This window comes from Penaeus monodon, unplaced genomic scaffold, assembly GCF_015228065.2.
Source record: "Penaeus monodon isolate SGIC_2016 unplaced genomic scaffold, NSTDA_Pmon_1 PmonScaffold_11028, whole genome shotgun sequence".
Taxonomy (NCBI): Eukaryota; Metazoa; Arthropoda; class Malacostraca; order Decapoda; family Penaeidae; genus Penaeus; species Penaeus monodon.
Genome location: NW_023639746.1, coordinates 1 through 11,866, shown reverse-complemented (window position 1 = coordinate 11,866; position 11,866 = coordinate 1). Strand labels below are relative to the sequence as shown.

The 11,866-nt window shown below is 35.4% G+C and overlaps 4 protein-coding genes and 1 pseudogene across 4 annotated transcripts; all 5 read left to right on the top strand.

Annotated features, from left to right (window-relative positions):
• Positions 1-171: 171 nt before the first annotated feature.
• On the top strand, positions 172-693 carry LOC119568830 (glycine-rich protein 23-like; the record flags this gene model as incomplete). Its single annotated transcript, XM_037917262.1, has 1 exon — positions 172-693. A coding segment is annotated over one exon (393 nt), but the record flags the coding sequence as incomplete, so codon positions are not given.
• Positions 694-1,793: 1,100 nt separating this feature from the next.
• LOC119568833 (acanthoscurrin-2-like) lies at positions 1,794-2,619 on the top strand. Its single transcript, XM_037917264.1, has 2 exons — positions 1,794-1,830; positions 2,132-2,619. The coding sequence occupies exons 1-2, from the start codon at positions 1,816-1,818 to the stop codon at positions 2,609-2,611; spliced, it is 495 nt and encodes a 164-aa protein (XP_037773192.1). The 5' UTR covers positions 1,794-1,815; the 3' UTR covers positions 2,612-2,619.
• Positions 2,620-4,569: 1,950 nt separating this feature from the next.
• LOC119568832 (glycine-rich protein 23-like) lies at positions 4,570-5,335 on the top strand. The gene is made up of 2 exons (XM_037917263.1): positions 4,570-4,588; positions 4,908-5,335. The coding sequence occupies exons 1-2, from the start codon at positions 4,570-4,572 to the stop codon at positions 5,333-5,335; spliced, it is 447 nt and encodes a 148-aa protein (XP_037773191.1).
• A 1,362-nt stretch (positions 5,336-6,697) lies between these two features.
• Positions 6,698-7,448, top strand: LOC119568831 (annotated as a pseudogene).
• Positions 7,449-9,296: 1,848 nt separating this feature from the next.
• On the top strand, positions 9,297-10,372 carry LOC119568829 (glycine-rich cell wall structural protein-like). Its single transcript, XM_037917261.1, has 2 exons — positions 9,297-9,337; positions 9,663-10,372. The coding sequence occupies exons 1-2, from the start codon at positions 9,323-9,325 to the stop codon at positions 10,089-10,091; spliced, it is 444 nt and encodes a 147-aa protein (XP_037773189.1). The 5' UTR covers positions 9,297-9,322; the 3' UTR covers positions 10,092-10,372.
• Positions 10,373-11,866: the final 1,494 nt, after the last annotated feature.

The window sequence follows — 11,866 nt, the reverse complement described above, 5'->3', positions numbered from 1 at the left end:
ATATTCTTTTTCCATTACTATATGTAGTACTGAGATTGAATGGTCCTATTAACAGTGGATTTATTGTTACTGTTACAGTCATTTCTTTATATTCTTTAACCATACAATGCCGTTTATTTACATACATTCTTAGATATGTACCGCGAATAAAATGTCCCTGCCTTCTTGCAGGTAAAGGCGGCTGTCCTGCTGGGAGTGGTGTGTGGAGCTGTGGCTGATGTAAGCTATGCTTCCCGCGGTGGAAGCTTTGGAGGTGGAGCTGTTGGAAGCGCCATCTCCGGAGGTTTCGTAGGAGGAGGCAACTTAATCGGAGGAGGAGGAGTAGGTGTTGGAGGGGGTAGCTTCATCGGAGGAGGCGGAGGCCATGGCGGCATCGGCGGAGGCAGAGTTGACGCAGGTCACCTCGTTGGACACGGTGTACTCCCTTCAGGCGGCGCTGGAGGTTTTATTGGAGGTGGCAGCGCAGTAGGAGGCTCTTTCGGAGGCCCCAGTGTGGGTGGTTCCTTTGGAGGCCCTGTTGGCGGAATATCTTCCGGACGCGTTAGTGGAAGATACGGCCGATAACCTTATCCTTATAAGAAATAGGGATAGAAATAATGCATAATAATGAATAAATATAGACCTATGATTTCTTATGTCATTCTCTAAATATTCTATTATTACTGAGTCTGTTCAAAGAAATCCAGTCCGAAATAACACTACTTGCTTACATTTGTTTCAGATTATCTCATTTCAAAAACCTATAATGGAAGAAGGTTGTGTAATGTCATAAACATTTAAGTTTATCATTGTTACCTACAGTGCAATGGAAAATAGTGATCTTAATTGTAAAGAATTGGAAACAATAACATCTGAAGAAAAAAAAAATGTCTTTACTCCTTCCTTTTCTCGACTACTTTTTAAAAGGTCCTTAATTAAATGGGACGGCACCTTTAACATTCCGTCTGAAGTGATAAACAACCCTCACATTTCCTCTCTCTTGAAACAAATGTAACGTTTCCAAGAAAATATTCATAGTGTCAGGACGCACAGTGTTAACAAAGCTTGGAAACTAATGAGTGAAGCTGATGAATGAAAAGAATAATAAATATTTAAATGCATAACTTAAATGCAATATTTTTCTTCAAAAAATGTCAATCTTTGTCTCGGGATTACTATGAACTGTCAAAAATTACAACTTTAGGTAACACTGGAAATAAATAGCTATACATATAGACATACATACGTACATATATATATACATATTATTACCATTTATGTATACGTATATATATAGACTATTTATGTACATAGATATATATGTACATATACGTATATGTATGCATATTAATATATATGTATATATATATGTGTGTGTGCATAAATATGGATGTATGTATCAATATATATGTATGTATGTTAATATGCATATATAAATATATGTATATATATGTATGTATATATATGTATGTATAGATACATATATATAATATGCATATATACACAAACATAAAGAGTTTTGTGAAAGCTGATTTACTCTAATTAATTAATTTCGCGTGCGTGTCTCGATTATCGTCTAATAAAGCAGTCGATACGTGTTTCTTCGTGTGTCTCTCTCCCAGTCTATCCAAATTTCTCTTTCTCTTCCTACGTTGAATAAAACCAGGAAAAAATAGATGGCATTTTCCAGTCAGTGGGGTACCAACACAGGGTACTTGGCACCGCACGCGGCCTTGCTGAAGGAGCAGTCGACCAAGTATAAATAGTCTCGAGTTAGCATGCAGCGCTGCAATTCTTTTCTTACTATTTCCACTGAACAATAGGAGGAAACTTAAAATGCCAGGTCCTCTGGTACGTAAACTACTGTGTGTACAGATAGTTACAATAAACATTGTAACTATGAGTGTTTTTTTGTTTGTTTGTTTTTCACTTTATTTAAATGCAACGTTGTCGAGAGAAAATCTTGTAAAATTAGTTAATCTCCTTTTTGATTTACTACATGTAGTACCGTTACTGAATGATACTAACAGTAGCTTTATTGTTACTGGTCTTGTTATTTCTTTTACACTCTTTAACTATACAGTATCATGGGTGTGAAATTAAACATATTCTTATATATGCACGCAAATACAATATCCCTACCATCTTGTAGGTAAAGGCGGCTGTCCTGCTGGGAGTGGTGTGTGGAGCTGTGACTGATGGAAGCTATGCTTCCCGTGGTGGAAGCTTTGGAGGTGGAGCTGTTGGAGGCGCCATCTCCGGAGGACAAGGAGGTTTCGTAGGAGGCAATTTTATTGGAGGAGGAAGAGCAGGTGTTGGGGGAGGTAGCTTCATCGGAGGAGGCGGAGGCCATGGTGGCTTCGGCGGAGGCAGAGTTGACGCAGGTCACCTCGTTGGACACGGTGTGCTCCCTGCAGGTGGCTACTCCGGAGGTGTTATTGAAGGCCACGGCGGAAGCGCTGGAGGTTTCATCGGAGGTGGAAGCTCTTTCGGAGGCACCGGTGTGGGAGGTTCCTTCGGGGGAGTCAGCTCAGTAGGAAGCTCCTTCGGAGGTTCCAGTGTGGGGGATTCCTTCGGAGGCCCCGTTGGCGTAGTATCTTCCGGACGCGTCAGTGGAAGGTACGGCCGATAACCTTACCTTTAAAATATTAAGGTACAAATAACAAACGAATAAATGTCGTCCTTTAATTTATGTATCATTACCTGTATTTCCTATCACTACTGACTATGAAACGAAATGACATTATTACAGTTATTTCAGTCTATCACAATTCAGCACCTAATTATACAATAGGTGAAAGCTGTGAGATATCATCAATAACAGCTCTCCCGATGGAATGGACTATGGGAAAAATTATTCATTCGAGTTTGTACTTAAATATCAAAAAATTCATTTTATGTCTGCAGACACTGCAATTCACCGATGATAAACAACTCAATCTTTTATTTATTATTTTTTTCTTTCTTTCTTTCCCTGGAGGGTGGTGGGGGCATCCGTCAGTAAATTTTGGAATAAGTGAAACGTTTCCAAGACATTTTCTTGGTATTGGGAAAACCTTGTTCACAAGTCTTCGAAGCTGATGAATACATGAACTAAGTTGATGAATCAAAACGTCGAGAATACAATGACCACGTCTTACATGTACTCACAATCCTGGGGATCATGGAAGATTCACCAGAAGATGCGTGATGAATGAGGATAAGGATGCTGCTGTTGCTGACATATGCATACGTATACAAATAGCTATACATATGGACATATATATTTACCATGAAATATATGTATTTGTATATATAATATATACAGACACATGTATGTACTGGTATACATACATATGTGTATATATACGTATATGTATGTAATTAATGTGTGTGTATAAACATATTTATATGTGTGTATGTATATATTTACATATGTATGTATGTATATGTGTCTGTCCATGTGTGTATATATACATATATGTATATATGCATATATGTATATATAACATGTATATACATATAAGTTTGTATATGTTTGTATGTGTTGGTGAGTGCGTGTGTATATATACATATGAATATATAGATATACATATATAGAGAGAAACATATGTGTACTGGATATATAAATGTTTGTGTGTGTGTGTGTGTTTGTATGTTATGTATAATAGGTAAGTACATGTACCGGTGTGTATATATGTATGTGCATATGTATATCTATGTGTATGTATGATATATGTATATATAGATATATGTATTTTTACATATATATACATACACATCGGTATGTATGTATGTGTGTGCATATATAATACATATATCTATATACCGGCGTGTGTGTATTATTATATACATATATTTTATATAAACTTTAATATATGCATATGTATTTATGTAGAAACTTCTAGATATATACATATATATGTGACCATGCATATAAATACTATATACGTATATATGAATATATATACATAACTTATATGCATATATTAAATACATATGCATATGTGTATATACACAAACATATATATTATGCATATATTTATAAAATATTACATATGTGTATATATGCATTACATATATATACAAATAGATATATGCATACACACATATATATCAATCATATGTAGTAGGAGAATACTAGCATTAAACACATCATATATATAGATCAGTAGTTTTGTGAATGTTAAAATAAAGTAATAAATTAATTTCGCGTGCATGTTTCGATTATCGTCTAATAAAGCAGTCGATACGTGTGTGTGCTCGTGTGTCTCCCTCTAAGTCTATCATATTTATCTTTCGCTAAAAGAGAGATCTTATGCATAGACTTATATTAATAGATCTATAGTAAATCCAGATCCTTCTCCCTATCTCTGTGCTATATATAATCAAATCCTACTCTATCATCTAAACTGATACTTCATATGTTGAATAAAAGCAGGAAAGATTTGACGGTTTTTTCCAGTCATTGGGGTATTAACACAGGGTATTTGGCACCTCACGCGGCCTTGCTGAAAGAGCGGTCGATCAAGTATAAATAGTCCCGAGACAGCATGCAACGCTACACTTCTTTTCTTACTGTCTCCACTGATCAATAGGAGGAAATTTAAAATGGCAGGTCCTCTGGTACGTTAACTACTGTGTGTACAAATAGTTACAATGGAAAATGTAGCTACAAGTGGTGACTGACTGATTTAAATACAGCGAAAGAATTAAGTCTTGTAAAACTAATCAGCAAAATTTCACCTATTCCAGCCTAGTCTCCAATTAGTTAATATTCTTTTCCATTACTATATGTAGTACTGAGATTGAATGATCCTATTAACAGTGGATTTATTGTTATTGTTACAATTATTTCTTTATATTCTTTAACCATACAATGCCGTGTATATGTATTTCCACACATTCTTAGATATGTACCGCGAATAAATATCCCTTCCTTCTTGCAGGTAAAGGCGCTGTACTGCTGGGAGTGGTGTGTGGAGCTGTGGCTGATGTAAGCTATGCTTCCCGCGGTGGAAGCTTTGGAGGTGGAGCTGTTGGAGGCGCCATCTCCGGAGGACCAGGAGGTTTCGTTGGAGGAGGCAACTTAATCGGAGGAGGAGGATTAGGTGTTGGAGGAGGTAGCTTCATCGGAGGAGGCGGAGGCCATGGCGGCTTCGGCGGAGGCAGAGTTGACGCAGGTCACCTCGTTGGACACGGTGTATTCCCTTCAGGCGGCGCTGGAGGTTTTATTGGAGGTGGCAGCGCAGTAGGAGGCTCTTTCGGAGGCCCCAGTGTGGGTGGTTCCTTCGGAGGCCCCAGTGTGGGTGGTTCTTTCGGAGGCCCTGTTGTCGGAATATCTTCCGGACGCGTTAGTGGCAGATACGGCCGATAAACTTATCCTTATAAGAAATAGGGATAGAAAAACGTATAAAAGAATAATATAGACCTATGATTGTTATGTGTCATTCTCTAAATATTATATTATTATGAGTTCTCTTTAAAGAAATCCAGTCCGAAATAAACACAACTTGCTTACATTTTTTCACATTATCACATTTCAAAAATCTATAATGGAAGAAAGTTGTGTAATGTCAAAAACATTTAATTTTATCATTGTTACCTACAATGCAATGGAAGATAGTGATCTTAATTGTAAAGAATTGGAAACAATAACATCTGAAGAAAAAAGTTCTTTACTCCTTCCTTTTCTCGACTACTTTCAAAAGGCCCTTAAATAGGACCGCAACTTTAACATTCCGTCTGAAGTGATAACAACCCTCACATTTCCTCTCTCTTGAAATAATGTAACGTTTCCAAGAAAATATTCTTGGTGTCGGGAAGCACAGTGTTAACAAGGCTTGGAAACTGATGAGTGAAGATGATGAATGAAAACTTAAAGAATAATGAATATTTAAATGCATAACTTAAATACAATATTTTTCTTTAAAAAAAGTCAATCTTTGTCTCGGATTACTATGAACTGCCAAAAATTACACCGTAAGTAACACTGGAAACAAATAGCTATACATATAGACATACATACGTACATATATATACACATATTATTACCATTTATGTATAATTTATGTATACGTAAATATATACAGACATATGTATGTACTGGTATACATAGATATATATGTACATATACGTATATGTATGCATATTAATATAGATGTATGTATATATATGTGTGTGTGTGCATAAATATGGATGTATGTATCAATATATATGTATGTTAATATGCATATATAAACATATGTATATATATGTATGTATATATATGTATATATAGATACATATATATAATATGCATATATACACAAACATGAAGAGTTTTGTGAAAGCTGATTTACTCTAATTAATTAATTTCGCGTGCGTGTCTCGATTATCGTCTAATAAACCAGGCGATACGGGGTCTTCGTGTGTGTCTCTCTCCCAGTCTATCCAAATTTATCTTTCTCTTGCTAAAAGATAGATCATATGATCTACTGTAAATCCAAATTCTTCTACCTATCTCTGTGCTATATATAATCAAATTCTACTCTATCATCTAAACAGATAATTCCTATGTTGAATAAAAACAGGAAAAAATAGATGGCATTTTCCAGTCAGTGGGTACCAACACAGGATACTTGGCACCGCACGCAGCCTTGCTGAAGGAGCAGTCGACCAGTATAAATATTCTCGAGTCAGCATGCAGCGCTACAATTCTTTCCCTACTGTCTCCACTGAACAATAGCAGGAAACTAAAATGGCAGGTCCTCGGGTATGTGAACAACTGTGTGTACAGATAGTTACATAAACATTGTAACTATAAGTGTTTTTTTTTCACTTTATTTAAATGCAACTTTTTCGAGAGAAAATCTTGTAAAATAGTTAATCTCCTTTTGATTTACTACATGTAGTACCGAGATGAATAATCCTATTAAGTGTTTTTATTTTTACTGTTCTTGTTATTTCTTTTACATTCTTTAACTATACATTAACATGGGCGTGAAACTATACATATTCTAGATATGCACGCGAATACAATATTCCTACCATCTTGTAGGTAAAGGCGTCTGTCCTGCTGGGAGTGGTGTGTGGAGATGTGGCTGATGGAAGTTATGCTTCCCGTGGTGGAAGCTTTGGAGGAGGAGCTGTTGGAGGCGCCATCTTCGGAGGAGCTGGAGGTTTCGTAGGAGGCAATTTGATTGGAGATTTGATTGGAGGAGGCGGAGGCCATGGCAGCTTCGGCGGAGGCTGAGTTGACGTAGGTCACCTCGTTGGACACGGTGTGCTCCCTGCTGACGGCTACTCCAGAGGTGTTATTGGAGGCCACGGTGTTATTGGAGGCGCACGAGGTTTAGGAGGTGGAATTTTTGGAACCCGGTGTGGGAGGTTCCTTCAGAGGAGTCAGCTCAGTAGGAAGCTCCTTTGGAGGTTTCAGTGTGGGAGGTTCCTTCGGAGGCCCCGTTGGCGGAGTATCATCCCGACGCGTTAGTCGAGGATACGGCCGATAACCATACTCTTATAAAAATAGGGATACAATTAACAAACAAATAGATATCTTCCTATAATTAATTATGTATCAATCCCTATATTTCCTGTCATTACTGAATATGAAATGAAATTATTTGATTACAGTTATTTCAGTTTATCACAATTCAACACCTAATTATACAATTGGTGAAACCTGTGATACCATCAATAATAGCTCTATCATACGGAATGGAATATGGAAAAAAGTTATTCATTCAAGCTTGTACTTAAATATCGTAATTTAACTTTATGTCTGAAGATTATCAGTGAGACACTGCGATTCAACGATGATAACCCTAAATATATATATATATATATATATATATATATATATATATATATATATATATATATATATATTTTTTTTTTTTTTTTTTTTTTTTTTTTTTTTTTTTTTTTTTTTTTTTTTTTTTTTTTTTTTGATTCACCAGAGGATGCATGATGAATGAGGATACGGATGCTGCGGTTGCTAACATATGCATACGTATAAAAATTGCTATACATATGGACATATATATTTACCATGAAATATATGTATTTGTATATATATACAGACACATATATGTGCTGGTATACATACATATGTGTATATATACGTATATGTATGTATATTAATATATGTGTGTATATAAACATATCTATATGTGTATGTATATATACATACACACATATAAATGTATATGTGTCTGTCCATGTGTGTATACATACATATATGTATATATACATATACGTATATATAACATGTATATACATATACATGTTTGTATATGTTTGTATGTGTTGATGTGTGCGTGTGTATATATACATATGATATATATAGATATACATAAATAGAGAGAAACATATGTGTACCGGTATATATATATATGTTTGTGTGTTTGTGTGTGTGTTTGTGTGTTATGTATATATAATTAAGTACATGTACCGGTGTGTAAATATGTATGCGCATATATATATCTATGTGTATGTACGATATATGTATATATAGATATATGTATATATACATATATATACGCACACATCGGTATGTATGTATGTGTGTACATATATAATACATATATCTATATAGTGGCGTGTGTGTATTGTATATATATACATATATTTTATATAAACTTAAATATATGAATATGTATTTATGTAAAAACTTATATATATATACATATATATGTGACTATACATATAAATACATATATACGTATATATGAATATATATACATATACTTATATGCATATATTAAATACATATACAAATGTGTATATATACAAACATATACATTATGCATATATTTATAAAATATTACATGTGTATATATGCTTACATATATATACAAATAGGTATAAGCATACACACATATATATTAATCATAGGTAGTAGGAGAATACTATCATTAAACACATCATATATATAGAACAGTAGTTTTGTGAATGTTAAAATAAAGTAATAAATTAATTTCGCGTGCATGTTTCGATTATCGTCTAATAAAGCAGTCGATATGTGTGTGTGCTCGTGTGTCTCCCTCTCAGTCTATCCATATTATACTTTCGCTAAAAGAGAGATCTTATGTATAGACCTGTATTGATAGATCTACTGTAAATCCAGATCCTTCTCCCTATCTCTGTGCTATATATAATTTATTCCTACTCTATCATCTTTACGGATACTTTCTATGTTGAATAAAAACAGGAAAAGATTTGACGGCTTTTTCCAGTCATTGGGGTATCAACACAGGGTATTTGGCACCTCGTGCGGCCTTGCTGAAAGAGCGGACGATCAAGTATAAATAATCCCGAGACAGCATGCAACGCTGCACTTCTTTTCTTACTGTCTCCACTGAGCAATAGGAGGAAATTTAAAATGGCAGGTCCTCTGGTACGTTAACTACTGTGTGTACAAATAGTTACAATAGAAAATGTAGCTACAAGTGGTGTGTGACTGATTTAAATACAGGGAAAGAATTAAGTCTTGTAAAGCTAATCAGCAAAATTTCACCGATTCCAGCCTAGTCTCCAATTAGTTAATACCCTTTTTCCGTTACTAAATGTAGTACTGAGATTGAATGATCCTATTAACAGTGGATTTATTGTTACTGTTACATTTATTTCTTTATATTCTTTAACCATACAATGCCGTGTATGTGTATTTACACACATTCTTAGATATGTACCGCGAATAAAATATCCCTGCCTTCTTGCAGGTAAAGGCGGCTGTACTGCTGGGAGTGGTGTGTGGAGCTGTGGCTGATGTAAGCTATGCTTCCCGCGGTGGAAGCTTTGGAGGTGGAGCTGTTGGAGGCGCCATCTCCGGAGGACCAGGAGGTTTCGTTGGAGGAGGCAACTTAATCGGAGGAGGAGGATTAGGTGTTGGAGGAGGTAGCTTCATCGGAGGAGGCGGAGTCCATGGCGGCTTCGGCGGAGGCAGAGTTGACGCAGGTCACCTCGTTGGACATGGTGTACTCCCTTCAGGCGGCGCTGGAGGTTTTATTGGAGGTGGCAGCGCAGTAGGAGGCTCTTTCGGAGGCCCCAGTGTGGGTGGTTCCTTCGGAGGCCCCAGTGTGGGTGGTTCCTTCGGAGGCCCTGTTGTCGGAATATCTTCCGGACGCGTTAGTGGCAGATACGGCCGATAAACTTATCCTTATAAGAAATAGGGATAGAAATAACGTATAAAAGAATAAATATAGACCTATGATTTGTTATGTGTCATTCTCTAAATATTATATTATTACTGAGTCTCTTTAAAGAAATCCCGTCCGAAATAACACAACTTGCTTACATTTGTTTCACATTATCACATTTCAAAAATCTATAATGGAAGAAAGTTGTGTAATGTCATAAACATTTAAGTTTATCATTGTTACCTACAATGCAATGGAAAATAGTGATCTTAATTGTAAAGAATTGGAAACAATAACATCTGAAGAAAAAAAGTTCTTTACTCCTTCCTTTTCTCGACTACTTTTCAAAAGGTCCTTAAATAGGACCGCAACTTTTAAAAATTCCGTCTGAAGTGATAAACAACCCTCACATTTCCTCTCTCTTGAAATAAATGTAACGTTTCCAAGAAAATATTTTGGTGTCGGGAAGCACAGTGTTAACAAGGCTTGGAAACTGATGAGTGAAGATGAGAATGAAACTTAAAGAATAATGAATATTTAAATGCATAACTTAAATACAATATTTTCTTTAAAAAAAGTCAATCTTTGTCTCGGATACTATGAACTGCCAAAAATTACACCTGTAAGTAACACTGGAAACAAATAGCTATACATATAGACATACATACGTACATATATATACACATATTATTACCATTTATGTATAATTTATGTATACGTAAATATATACAGACATATGTATGTACTGGTATACATAGATATATATGTACATATACGTATATGTATGCATATTAATATAGATGTATGTATATATATGTGTGTGTGTGCATAAATATGGATGTATGTATCAATATATATGTATGTTAATATGCATATATAAACATATGTATATATATGTATGTATATATATGTATATATAGATACATATATATAATATGCATATATACACAAACATGAAGAGTTTTGTGAAAGCTGATTTACTCTAATTAATTAATTTCGCGTGCGTGTCTCGATTATCGTCTAATAAACCAGGCGATACGTGTGTCTTCGTGTGTGTCTCTCCCAGTCTATCCAAATTTATCTTTCTCTTGCTAAAAGATAGATCATATGATCTACTGTAAATCCAAATTCTTCTACCTATCTCTGTGCTATATATAATAAATTTCTACTCTATCATCTAAACAGATAATTCCTATGTTGAATAAAAACAGGAAAAAATAGATGGCATTTTCCAGTCAGGGGGGTACCAACACAGGGTACTTGGCACCTCACGCAGCCTTGCTGAAGGAGCAGTCGACCAAGTATAAATATTCTCGAGTCAGCATGCAGCGCTACAATTCTTTCCCTACTGTCTCCACTGAACAATAGCAGGAAACTTAAAATGGCAGGTCCTCTGGTATGTGAACAACTGTGTGTACAGATAGTTACAATAAACATTGTAACTATAAGTGTTTTTTTCACTTTATTTAAATGCAACGTTTTCGAGAGAAAATCTTGTAAAATTAGTTAATCTCCTTTTTGATTTACTACATGTAGTACCGAGACTGAATAATCCTATTAAGTGTTTTTATTTTTACTGTTCTTGTTATTTCTTTTACATTCTTTAACTATACATTAACATGGGCGTGAAACTATACATATTCTTAGATATGCACGCGAATACAATATTCCTACCATCTTGTAGGTAAAGGCGTCTGTCCTGCTGGGAGTGGTGTGGAGATGTGGCTGATGGAAGTTATGCTTCGGGGCCGTGGGTTGGAAGCTTTGGAGGAGAGAGCTGTTGGAGG